General features: G+C 32.6%; 3 protein-coding genes across 6 annotated transcripts in view; 2 read left to right on the forward strand and 1 right to left on the reverse strand.

The window, feature by feature from the left end:
- Positions 1-52: 52 nt before the first annotated feature.
- On the forward strand, positions 53-7218 carry LOC146527982 (uncharacterized). 3 transcript variants are annotated; one of them, XM_085205043.1, is made up of 4 exons: positions 53-543; positions 755-1006; positions 1244-1357; positions 2171-7218. In XM_085205043.1, the coding sequence occupies exons 1-4, from the start codon at positions 406-408 to the stop codon at positions 2771-2773; spliced, it is 1107 nt and encodes a 368-aa protein (XP_085061169.1). In that variant the 5' UTR covers positions 53-405; the 3' UTR covers positions 2774-7218. The 3 variants fall into 3 exon arrangements, with proteins under 3 accessions (XP_085061169.1, XP_085061170.1, XP_085061171.1); XM_085205044.1 differs by having other exon boundaries at positions 758-1006; XM_085205045.1 differs by having other exon boundaries at positions 773-1006.
- Positions 6421-12359, reverse strand: LOC146527983 (transmembrane protein 65). Of its 2 annotated transcripts, none has more exons than XM_085205047.1 (6): positions 11894-12359; positions 11699-11824; positions 11433-11474; positions 11280-11347; positions 10568-10771; positions 6421-9627 (listed from the first exon to the last, which is right to left on the reverse strand). In XM_085205047.1, the coding sequence occupies exons 1-6, from the start codon at positions 12225-12227 to the stop codon at positions 9538-9540; spliced, it is 864 nt and encodes a 287-aa protein (XP_085061173.1). In that variant the 5' UTR covers positions 12228-12359; the 3' UTR covers positions 6421-9537. The 2 variants fall into 2 exon arrangements, with proteins under 2 accessions (XP_085061173.1, XP_085061174.1); XM_085205048.1 differs by having other exon boundaries at positions 12197-12353.
- Positions 12360-12510: 151 nt separating this feature from the next.
- The window catches only part of Vps13D (vacuolar protein sorting 13D), a 54632-nt gene continuing 53853 nt past the window's right edge, over positions 12511-13289 (forward strand). Inside the window, exon 1 of the mRNA XM_085205037.1 lies at positions 12511-13019. Within this exon, the coding sequence (XP_085061163.1) occupies positions 12923-13019 (97 nt within the window). The 5' untranslated portion in view covers positions 12511-12922. The remainder of the gene's footprint in view (positions 13020-13289) is intronic.

Consider the following 13289-nt stretch of genomic DNA (forward strand, 5'->3'; position numbering starts at 1 on the left):
TACAAGAAATAAAATCAAGGTAGGAATAATTTTACCACACAAATGCAACTGTTTTAAAACGGACGGACTAAAAACTGTCATTGTCAAATTACTGCGGCTATGGTTTTGTCAGTTACTATTTAATAAAAGAAATATTTAACGTGAAACTTAAACTTTTTCATAGTATTTATTGAATAAAACAATGATGAGCACATATAATTGTATAGTGTACTTATTTTTACCGAGCCATCCTTGATATGTTTATATAATTCTGTGGGGTGTGTAGTCTTCTGTCAGTGTTATTGATTTGTTTTATTTGTGAATGAGTATTAAACCAAGATGTAGGTATTTCCTGTATTTATAAAAAGGAGAAAAAAATACTACAAGAAATGCGCAGAATATAATGATTGTTATAATGTTATCAACATGAAAACTAAAAGTTTTTTACTGTTTTCAACATCAGTTTTTGCTATAAGCTTATTTTTAATAATTTTCCATTCACAACCACCACAATCATTTCAAAGTATTGTGACACAAACACATCAGCATATAAAAGATTTTCAGGTAATTTCTTTTTAAATTGTTTGCTTTAAATATTTGTAGAGAATATCTTAGTCGTACATTTTTTTAAAAGAAAAGAATGGGGTTAATAAATAGTTAACATATTTGTTTGTGATGAAACATTAAAAAAATATATTTTGAAATTATATTATTTCAAGTTAAATTAGCATTAGTCTTCTTAATTCAAGTTTAAATATTTTATATCACAACAAAGCAGGTTTCTCTGATCCAGGAGCAACTCCATGATGAGGAGCAGCAGAATCTGGTGCAGGAGGACAAATATTTGCGTCTTGTGGGGCTGGAAGGTCACACTGAGCTCTGGCACAATACAACTGTGCCCGTCATTGTGACACATGGAAGAAATGATGACCATGTACCAATTGTAGCTTTTGTGAGGGATGCTGCAAAACTACCATATACTATCCTTGTTTATAATTTAGGTTTAAAGCCCTACTCTTTAGGTGTGGTAAGAAAGAATTCATATATAAGTTTATATCATATTCTATCCTGCTAAGAAAAAAAAACATACACATCTAATGTTTAATTCAAATAACATTCAATAAGAATATTCTATAAAATATACATAGGATATGATCCATTTTCCAATTTATTTAGTTCAATCTGTATAAAATATTTTTTTCCTTTAATAAAGTATAAATTCAAATATTCTATTTGCGAATACACAAAAATATTCCAATTTCAGGTGTCGAACTACTGCAACTCATCCAAGTGCGCCATCATTGATTTTGATCTCGAATTATTTCCTTCACATGTAAGTGATGGAAGTACCACTGCTTATCGTCCACTAATCATACAGGTAATTTATTTTATTTCATACTTTCCTCACTATACATGCATTTATATTAAAGAAAATTAATTAATCTTTAATATTTTATGAAAATATGTATAAGTATTATACAAACATTTTGCATTATAAGTATAAACTTATGGATGAATTGCTATATGATTTTAATCTTAAGTGTGTGAATAGCACTTGAAAATATTATGGAATAAGTCCAATTTTGTTATATATAATTAAATTTGATTTGTTTTAGTTAGTAGTAAGACTACTTTTTGTTTGTGGTTTCAAACTCACTACCCTAATTGATTAAAGTTAGTATAAAATAGACATAACTTCAATGTAGCTATTTTTCATTTATCAATGTCACCTAGATACTTAGTTAATTTATATTTTTGTGCTCCTGCTAAGACTTAAGTATTACTGTGATATTTGTAAAGGCATTACTAGATAAGGCGTGGAAGTAGTTGGAAATTAGTATTTATTTAACAATTCCCTCATTTATCTGTATACTATGAAAATAACATTGGGTATTTCATATGACTCATATTTAATATTTATTAGTCATGGTGTCTCTACAGTTTTAATGAATTATATGTTATGTTTAAATAATTATTTGTAAATACTTGCAATTTTTATGAATTTAATTTTTATCTTTATAATATTGAAGATCTGTTAAGTTGTAAAATATGTTTATATGTATTTTAAGTTGAAATCTGTTAATTAAAATATCTTTTTTAATTTGAATGAATTACTTTTTGAATTGCTTTTGGCTGTCTTAGACACGAACTTTTAGAATTTATATAAGAGTATCATACAATTTTGTTACAGCACGCGTTGAGTCACGTGGGTGGTGTGATATACTGTGAAAGTGACCAGCGCTGGACCGGCACCGCGGCAGACTTGGCTGCGCTGTGGGTACGCGTGGCGGGTGGGGGCGTGAGCGGTGGGGGCGGTCTGGGCGCGCTGGGCGTGGCGGCGTGGGCGCGGCGCGCTGCCGTGACGTCGCTGACGCACCCGCGCATGTTCCGCTACCTGAGGGCGCGCGCTGACGACTTCCTGTTCGTGCAGATGCTGGACGCGTCGCGCGTGCTGGCGGCCGCGCGCGCCACCGCCGCGCCTCTTCTGCGCCGCTGGGTGCAGTGCGCGCTCACGCTCAACTGCCTGGTGCCCATCGGCGCGCAGACCGCCGCCGCCGCCTGCCGCTTCGATAAGAAGCCGCAGTACCGATACTCCGGCTGCCACGGCCAGGACGCCTCCGCACTCAGCATCCTGCTGGCCGCGAGCGCCGCCTTCGACGAGACCTCCTACGAGCCCCCTGGCGAGCCATGGCGCCGCGTGCCGCCCGCCGCCGCCCGCGCCGCTCTGGCTGGCCTACAGCGCAACGCCACGGACCCTCCGCCGCCCGGGGACGCCCCGCCCGCGCCTCTGTGACCGTCGTAATGTGACAACAATACCTGTACATACCCTTGTTCATTCTCTTTCAAGTACAGACACACTACAGTAATATGGATGAATGAAGTAAAGTAATTGATTTAAGTGCTTACATTTTTTAATGTATTACAATGCTTTACAATTGCTACATTTTAAATAAGAATATAAAAAAAGCTTGACCAATAAATATAGCCAGCTATAACGTGATATTTGCAAAAGCAATTTTTTAGTTTCTATTTTGAAACAAAACTCGCACATAGTAATAGTAGCGGCCGACAGCTGTGGTTGTGAGTGGAGCATATCATTTGCGACTGAAGTGCTCAAACACGCTTATTTATTTATTATCCACTTTAGTTTATTTTGTAAAGTGTAAATATTCACACCTATACTTATACTTTTAGTAATTTATTTGTATTATTATAATCGAATATCTACGACTGCGTCGCAGGGTGGTTAAATAATCCCCAAACCAAGGAGCAATATACGCGTACCTATATATTATCTTACTATTGAACTAATGTGATTTTTGTTTTATACAAAATGGAAATAGTCTCAACATAGATCTTTGATCGAGTACAATCGTAATAACGTATAATTCAATGCTTTAGTATAGTGAAAGGCTTCTTTTTTGAAGTCAATTTAGCATAATTAGTATAATTTTGTAGCATAATCTTGATTTCTCATCACATATATATCACGCTCTTTTTGGGCCGCAATCTCGTTTATTCTTTATTATATTTTGTTACACTTTTGTATATCAAAATAAAAAAATGTTTTTATTTATCTTCATCAATTTTTATGGTCGCTCTGAGCCTGAGTTCTAATTATTTTATATAAGTATTATAATTTTATAAATTGTATTTACACATTTTTTTTTATTTTTATAAAAAAAAGAAAAAGTGGTAAAATATCGTATAACCTTTTCTATCTAACACTTGACGAAACTCTTCGTGTCATGGCAGCTTTACTCAAGAGTCCACAAATTTTCCATCCAGTATAGAACTTATTCATGACTTAGAGCTACTATAAAATTGACGATAGTAGTGGTCATTTATTTGCTTACATTGTCAGTATTAACCAGTCAAAGAAATCATTTCATAAAATTTTAGGATATTATTTATTACTTTATAAAAATATGTAAAAAATGGAGGTGAAATTTTAGCCACGAGAAGCGGCTCTTATATAAATTGTCTTGCATTCTAGTCAGCACTAGTTTACTTAACGCTGACATTAAAATGTTATACTTTATCATTGTATATACGTATATGTTACTGTGAAACCATATTGATTGGCAAATATTAAGTTTGTGGAATTTTACAGTTAAGTTTTACAAACAAATTGGTATTATTTTAGAAAACTCTAAATACTTATGTCACACATTTCGAATATTCACGGAGAGTCTTAAAAATTACCATAGATCGGGCGTTTTCAGTAACATAAATTTATATTGTCACATTTTACTCACATTGTAGATAGGTCGCACAAGTTATATATCTTAGCTTTCTAATGTTTGAGAACACATTGCATGCCAGTTATAATAGGTGTCAGTAAAAAGTACCAGATTTTTATTTTTTGGGACTTATAGCTTTGGATAGCGAAACCTCATCTGTATGATGTCTAATCTAACCGAGAGACCTCCGTATTTTAAATACATGTTTGTGGAATAAAATGTGTATTCCTTTTTACTGCATACAACATCTTATTTGCGCCATAGTTTTCTGATGTCATTTATTAAAATATTTTGTAAAGCTTTATTTTTGTTTAATATATATATATATTTAAGACTGGCACAAAAATGTATTGTATGTATTATATTTCACAATATAAATACTTGTATCCTTTACTTGAAAAATATCTTTTTAATTTTAGTAAAACTACCATAATAATGAAACAAGTCAATTTTTATGAAATTTGAGGCAGCTATAGTATATGTAACATAATATATATTACCTAATTAATATATTGCATTCTCAGTGTGAAAGTGACCTAGCTCAAAAATTTGCAATTTGTGGGGAACACTTTATTCTTAGAATATGTTATATATAGTCAAATTATAGTGAAAGATGCATAGTTAGATCTCTTTCCTTCTAAGAGTGTTAGTGTGCATAATTACAGGCGAAATCGATACATTGAACATTTTAATTGTGAATTTTTATATTTATTAAAGAGTTTATGCACATATTTGGTGATATTTATCCATATTGTAATGGATAAGAAGGCATTCTATGGACAGGTGTCGATTTAAAATTAATTTAAATATACAGAGTGGAATTGTCAGCACCACTTTAATTGAAACCACAGTTTTAACTACTCTATAAAAGCCTAATAAATGTTTTTCAAACAAAATAAATAATAAAATTATCATTTATAATAAAATTAACATAAGCACGTACACACCTGTCAAAGCGGCAACGTCGCACGCGTATGTGTGCGTCACACGAAATACAGTATACCCTATATGCAGGTTCAGTAAAAGAAGCGCTGCCTCTTCCACCCTATATATATATATATATATATATATATATATATATATATATATATATATATATACACATATATATAATATATTAAATGTATATATATATTTACAAGCATTTTGTGCAAAAAACCCCCCAAAAAGAAGAAACTGACTGAGGGGCGGCCTCAGTCAGTTTCTCCGTTCTTCTCATATACTTACTGTATCAGATGAAACCTAACGCTGCACTTTTTCTAATCAAATCCATAACATTTTCTTCAAGTGGACATTGAACCTACATAGATCCTTTAACTATGTCTCAGTGGTTTCAGTACTCTCATTTCATGATTAAATACTACCTATTATTTTACTATTATGTAAATTGTTACTTATATTATGTTTTAAATATAATAAAACGAAATTATTCGATTGATTTTACAAATCAAAATTTTTAAAACTTTTCTTTTATAAATAGGTATATCTAAAATGAGTTGATTTAAATGGCTGTGATGTATTGCAAATGGCTTATGTATTAAACCAATTAGTAAAAAGTTTTTTGTCGTTATCTTATGTACCTATGTGGACTTATTTATATTCGCATAATGGTTATATGAACTATAAGTAAAATTAAAAACTCATGTAATGAAAAAAAGGCAAATCAAAAAGGCAATAATGTCTTGAGAAATTTTATCAGAGCAAATATAAAAAAAATACAATGTCATATAACACAATATTTGTTATCTAGAACAGCGACCAATAATGATATTAGCACTCAAGGATATCAATTAGCATTTAACTAACATAAAATGTTACTCGTAACTGAAAGGAGGTTCAATGAGGTTCAAACATAATGTACAAAATGTATTGTGAGGCGACGAGAGCATATCCCGAATGTATTAATAAATAATTCATTACAACGGCTTTTTGTAGTTTTACTTTTCCATTTCAAAAACATCGATTTTGGCGCCAGAACACAAAATGGCAGATTTTATATTCTTTTAAAACAGCCTTTACATGGGTATACAAATTCAAAGTGGCGGTCGCATATTTTTTGCCTTTTACTTCATTTATTGTATTATTATTTACTTACTTCTACTTTACAATAAAACTGTTTAAATTAAAACAATTTGATGCTTTATTTAATTTTTACTTACTATGTACCTAAAAGAGGACCAAAATACTAAATAACAAATACAGTTCAATAAAATTTATTTAAATTCTGTTCAATCAAATAAAATATTTATTTTATCAATAACACATCATATAGTTATTTCATAGATTTAAAGAAAAGGACAACCATTATTTAAAACAGTCAATGGAGCTTAAACGATTAGATTAATTATATTTGCAAAAATGATAATGAGTACTTACTTAATTATGTAAAATAATCTAATAATTCTTATTGAATAAAAAATATTTTGATTTGATTTTGATTTTGAACATACAATAATACAAACGTAAGAAATGCAAAAAAGAATTCTAACATTAATTCAAGTCAGTAAAAACTACGTATAATTAAATATATATATTTTTGTATAGGAACCATTATATTCATTATAAGATTAACAGAAAATGTAATATCAGAAGTGCAGAACTTTGACTAGTTGTAATATGTATTCCATGTAATTGTAGATTATTAAACAAGAAGAGAAAAGTAAATATCTTCAATGTTTTATTAATTATCAATTATACTAAATGATACTTGTGTTACCTCTAAACAAAGCTGCTGATCAAGAATGCCTATAAAAATAAATAGTTTTGATTATTGTTATTCTGCACAAAAATCTAAGCAAATCAAGATTTGAACCCACTCATATTTATTTTTTTGCTATAACATATATAAATTTAAAAGTTTATAGGGTTTATCTTCTTGTATTTAAGTTTAAATAAAAATATTTTTTCTAGTACAATAAAAGTTTTTTTAATGGGTTCTTAATACAAGACTAAATCATATGAGGTGTATAATATACTAACAATTACAAAAAAGCATTTAAAAGTGTATATTGTTTTTTTTTTCTTTTGTTGCTAGTACAAAGAGTAAGAGAAAGTGATATCTCACTTTATTATTATTTTTTGTTAAAAAAAGGAAATATCACGTTTTGAAACACGTGCAATCGGGATTTTCGCTTAAATTTATTTCACAGTAGTTAGAATTAGTCAAAAGCAGTTTTATTTAACAGTGGCGGACTAAGGGGGGCGGTCGGCAGGGGCGGAACCAGACCCAGACAGAAACTCCGCTTTGCAACGTGGAATATTGGCTCTCTAACCGGACGATGCAATGAACTCGCAGATGTATTTATAAGACTTCGGGTCCACTGTGCTTTCCTCCAGGAAGCTTAGTGGAAGGGCAATAAGTCCCGCAATAACGGACAGGGTTACTGGCTTATATACACCGGGTCACCCTCAGGTAAAAACTGTGTGGCAATAGTTCTTTCTGAAGAGCTTCAGAACTGGCTTCTTGAAGCTGATGGTCGCTGCAATAGATTTGCAGCGACCTTGATGCGTATAAGGGTGCTGATTGAAGGTCTATGCCCATGCGCCGCAGGCCGGCTGTAGCGTGTCCAAAAAAGAGTCATTCTGAAAGCAGAATGAAGAGGTTCTACTTGCTATACCGTCTACCGATATGGTTGTTTTTTGTTGGAGAAAAGTCACGGGCCGTAAGGCTGCTGAGCCGTATGAACGTGTTCACGGGGGTTTTAGATACGGTCTTCGTAATACAGAGGGAGAAAATATTCGGAGAACCTATATTGCGTCTGATCTAGCCGTCGCGAATACGTTCTTCCAAAAGAACCCTCAGCACGTTATTACTTATAAATTGGGTCCCACTCAACTCAAATTGACTACTTATTGACCAGACGGTGTCATATGGGCAGAGTAACTAACTGTAAAGTAATTCCAAGCGAAAGCCTGACGGCCCAACATCGTCTTCTTCTGGACTTTAACGTCACCCCGAAGAAAAAGGTAGCCGAGAAACGTAAGCCTCAGATCAAGTGGTGGTAGCCGAATGGAACGATGCAGACTGACTAGCAGGTGACGGCTGATATACGAGAGTATACGTGTTATTTTATACGACAGTGAATGCTGGCCAGCACTATCTCGGCACATTCAGGAGCTTCACGTCCCGGAAATGAAAATGCTAAGGTGGATGTACAGCGTAACACGGTATGACCGCAATCGTAACACATTCATTTGAGGTAGTCTTGGAGTCCGTGACGTAGCGGATAAACTTCAAGAGCATCGCCTGAGATGGTTTGGCCACGTTACGCGGATGCAAGCGCTATGCTATATCAGCCCCTGGAGTGAGACCTATCGAACGCCGAACGAAGTGCTGGTTGGATGTTGTTATGCAAGACATGAGAGCCAATGGACTCACCACCGAAGCACTTAAGACCGTGCAAAATGGAGTAGGTTGAGTAGGAAGGCAGACCCTGGAAATAGCCGGGATTAATGCCAAGAAGAAGAAGACGAAGTATAGCGTATTTTGTCCCAATTTTAAACAATCTTTAGGACGTCTGGCAAGATTAAAGCCTACGTAAAGGGTTTGGTTATAATAATTTTTTTTTTACTTTTTTCTCAAAAACATATTTAAATACAATCGTTTTTACTTTAACGTAGGTGAGCGTGTACCTTAAATTGGCGCTATCTTTGAAAGGGTCTCATTTCGACAAGATGAAAACTAAATAAGCATACACACTAATTTGTACATGAAAAAAAAAGTGATATATAAAAATTTTTTTTCACTGGGGGGGGCCTCATTCAACGACACCGCCCCGGGCCTCCGACGGGGTTAGTCCGCCACTGTTATTTAATAAACAATAATCAATATTTACACCACAATGAATGATCAAAATTAAGTAAAAGCACCTATACAATACCTAATTTCTCTAATATCTATTAGAAGCTCTGATTACACATTCACTTATCTTGTATAATAAATAATTTATCAAAGACAACTACTATAAGTGCCTATTGTGACAAAAATCACTATTTTTCTTTCTTGTGCATAAAGATTGTGCATATATTTGTAAAAGTTGTCTAAGTATAATACTATTAAATTTTCTAAGTCAATTGTGATCAAACATTGCTTACATTTAACGGCAGAGAAACTTTTACTATAATGAAAGTGACATACCTCAAAGTTAATGTAACTACTAATATACTAAAAACTGGCAAAAAAGCAAGTTTTCTTGTTATCTCGTTTCGATTTATTTTAGTCGAGTATATTATAATACAATATGCATGTTTCTTAATAAGAATATAATAAAGTCGTTATAAATAATATAAGTTAAGAATATTCAGTCAGCCAGAGTTATGAGGTATCAGGTTTCTTTTCATCCTCTTTGAAGAGTAGTGGAATCATACCAAGGAAGCATCCCAGTGTGATGCCCAGCACTCGACCCTAGAATTGTATTTTTTTTTCAATAAATATGAAAGTTATCTAATTTTATTTACAACTCGTTCGCGGCTTCACCCGCTTTAACAACACAATTATGAATATCTCATTTATTTATAACATATTTGATGCCGTCGGGCACGAACGTGTAACTGTAACGCGACGGTTGTTAGTTCGATTCCCAGACAGGGAATGAATTATTTATATTTTCAATTCTTTGCTTCAGTTGAGTTTCGCCACTCAACAAGCAATGCCTCGAAAATTCGACAGAAAGTGGGGAATATCTTAGCATTAGATTCCCTCAGCATGCCCTGCTATATGTAGAATAATTCAATAAAATAGTTGTTATATAGAAATTTTGTGGAACTAAATACTTTATATTGATATAACTTTTTTAAATACGAGCTAAATAAAACAAACACTAAACGATAAGGGAAGTGTCCTAAAGGAAGGGAAGACAGTATTTAAATCAATTTAGCCGTTTTTGAGATTAAATGCATAGGCAAAAATTTAAACAATCATAATTTTGTCTTGATTCTGATTCTGTCTTGATTTTTATTATATTGATAAATGCCTCCAATTATAGATTTTCTAATATATGTATGTATATATCTACCATATGCAGACAGTAATTAGTTACATTTTTATTATATGTTTAATTTTTAAAACAGCAAATTATTTATGACAACAATGAACTTTCTTGCTCAACATTTCTAATCTTAAAATTTATGATGATGAGATTGTTGCTGTGTCGTTTATCAGCATTTGACTGTAATCACAACATTTGTTAGTTCTTTTTCAACTCAAGGAAATTACTTATTTTAATTTTTTTGCTCTGGTACAGCTCAGATTAGCATGAGTTTCGCCACACTATATAAAAGGGTAAATTATAACAAAACATGTGCGCAAAGAAAAAATATGAAGAACTGTTACCAGTAAAACTAACCATATTAGAGAACCGTCGGCTAACAGGCATATCTAACTGTACAGGCGATAATGCAGGGGCTCCCATTCCTAGCAAGGCCGCAGCACGTTCCACATAGTATGATGAGCCTATGCCTATGACATCACTGAAAGTGTTTCCTAGGGCTGCCGCTGCCATAGTTGACAGAGTTATGTAGGCACTCATACTGCTTTCTATACTGTCACCCTGAAAGACAACATATTGACAGTCATTGTTTGATTTTCAGATCTAGTATGTTTGTATATACATTAGATCTGTAGTAAAATTGTAAATGGAATAAACACAATAAACCTAACTAACACAAGTGTAAATCATTTTAGAAAACATTTAAAAATTTAAACATAGCAGGATTTGAGCCCACCAAGCACTCTGATCAACTAAACCACACATTCTCATCGGGCTATATCGAAATTCTTATATATGCTTGTTGCAACTTATTTTTATTACTCACATCTATAGGGAGATTTTTACAAATTCCTGCTATCCAAAGGTGATAGCTGAGAATTATCATTTGGCGAGAGAGAATGCAATTTATTAAGTACTTTTTATATTTTTACATTACATAAATTTTTTTGTGTGTTTCTCCTGCTACATTCAAATTTTAAGGTTTTCTAGAAAGTATTTTTCTTTCCTAAGTGTGGAATAACACTTTAAAAAATTTTAAAAAGTATTAATCATTCTAAAATATACTTACAGCAATTATCATGATGAAATTGTCCAAGAAACCAAAACCAATAAATGGTATTGAATTTGCTAGTGACACTAAAAATATATGTAACATATTAATTTTCTTAAAGCCATTTATTAATTTTATACAACATATTCAATATAACTTTTAATTACTCACAATGAAGTAATTCCCTTGTGGTAGGCTTTGGTACAGTAGCAGCTAAAATTATAAAAAAAATGTATCACAAAAATACATAATTTTTAAACAAAAATCCTAAAATATTAACTAGAAATTCATTATATTGTATTGTAGTTTTACATAAAAATTCAGGTTGCAGATATATCATTATTGTTTTAGTTTTATTTAAACAAGTTAAGATGATAACAAATCTGGATTTTACTAGTTAGGTGCTCCTTGAACCAGACCAATTATTATATATTTACCATATTTTTTTTTCAGCCAATCTTCAGGAACAGGACAATAGGTACCAGTGGGGTCTACATCTCCTAAGGTTGGCACTTTACTAGGTCTTCCTAGCTTACTCCTCCATCTCTGGCCAGCTAGTTTGTCTGTAGCATTAAACATAGAGTAAACATACCTTTCCATTACAATAAAGGATAGTCTATTTCATTATATACCTTCAAAATCTTCCTTTAATCTGTTTGATTCATATTCCTGTAAAGCGTTAAATAACATTTTTCGCTCTTCATTGTTTAAACGGAAGACTAGTTCTATAGCATGAGCTTTTGTTAGGGGACCAGACAATTGGGCTGGTTCTTCAAAATCTTTTGAAGTAGGTCCTAGGCCTAAATTTCGAACTGTAGTGACCATAGGGGTAAATCCTGTGTAATTTGTACATCCCACTGATGTGCTATATCTTACGTGTAATTTAGTCGGACTTTTATGACAACATGCACTTAAATTAACTGTTGAAAGCTTACAAAATTTATACATCAAGCGCGCTGACTTCATTTTCAAAAGCGTCTATGACTCAAGATGAGTAAACAAACTAAAATATGCAAAGTTTTTTTTTTACATAAAATTACAATTTAATTTCACAATATATGCGGTTCATTTTACGGAAGAAGCTGTCAATTTCTGAAATGTCAAAAAAATCATGACAATAATCATAAGATACTGTAGGTACAATAAGTGTTAATTTAAGACGGAATAAAATGAATTTGTCGTGCAAGCATATGAGCTTCATAAATGTTTACAATTTGATATGTAGTATTTATATTTTTCATGATTTATTTTAATGGGATCACGGTGCCGAATCTTTATTGATTGATTTCTCGAAATATGGCGTTTCGAGCGTGCCAGTTGAGCACAATTCATTTCGCCAATGTCACGTTGTATGGAAAACACACGCTTTATTTCAGACTTCAGATTACGGCTGTCAAACTTGAAATATTATGTCATAATCTCTGACATAAGTCAATATTTGGTAAAAACACCAAAATCCGAAATATTATAAAGAAACTATGTTTAAATAGTTTAGAGACGTCTTAGAATGTGCTTCAGTTTTCTAAATAATAATTTTTATTTTTATTTATCGACGTCATTAATAAGTGTCTTTTTCGTTGCTTATAAATAATACTTCACCAAATAGGTGTTTGTCGTGAAAGTGCGTGGTAGTAAAGGGCAAGGAGAGCCGATCATGCACAATGTTGGAAGGGCTAGTAGCGTGGGTACTGAACAACTACCTTGGGAAGTATGTAGAGAATTTAAACACAGATCAGCTGAGCGTCGCGCTCCTTTCCGGTAAGTAAACATTACATGCAATCTGGGTCATCTTTAATGCAATTTTGGCGGACAATTTGAATTTTGCTCTATCAAAAATACATATTTTACAATATTTTGATTCCATTTAGTTTATCTAAAAATTTGTCAAGAATATAAGATGTTTTAAGTGGTCAGATTGAAATTCTCATAAGAAACGTTAACAATTGAAGATAACACATTATTCCACCCATGAAAGCTCAATGTTGTGTAACATTTTTTTGTTACTTATGAGGCTATTGTTATTATAAT

This window comes from Heliconius melpomene, chromosome 20 (assembly GCF_056956725.1).
Source record: "Heliconius melpomene rosina isolate 202511_hmr_F chromosome 20, ASM5695672v1, whole genome shotgun sequence".
Taxonomy (NCBI): domain Eukaryota; kingdom Metazoa; phylum Arthropoda; class Insecta; order Lepidoptera; family Nymphalidae; genus Heliconius; species Heliconius melpomene.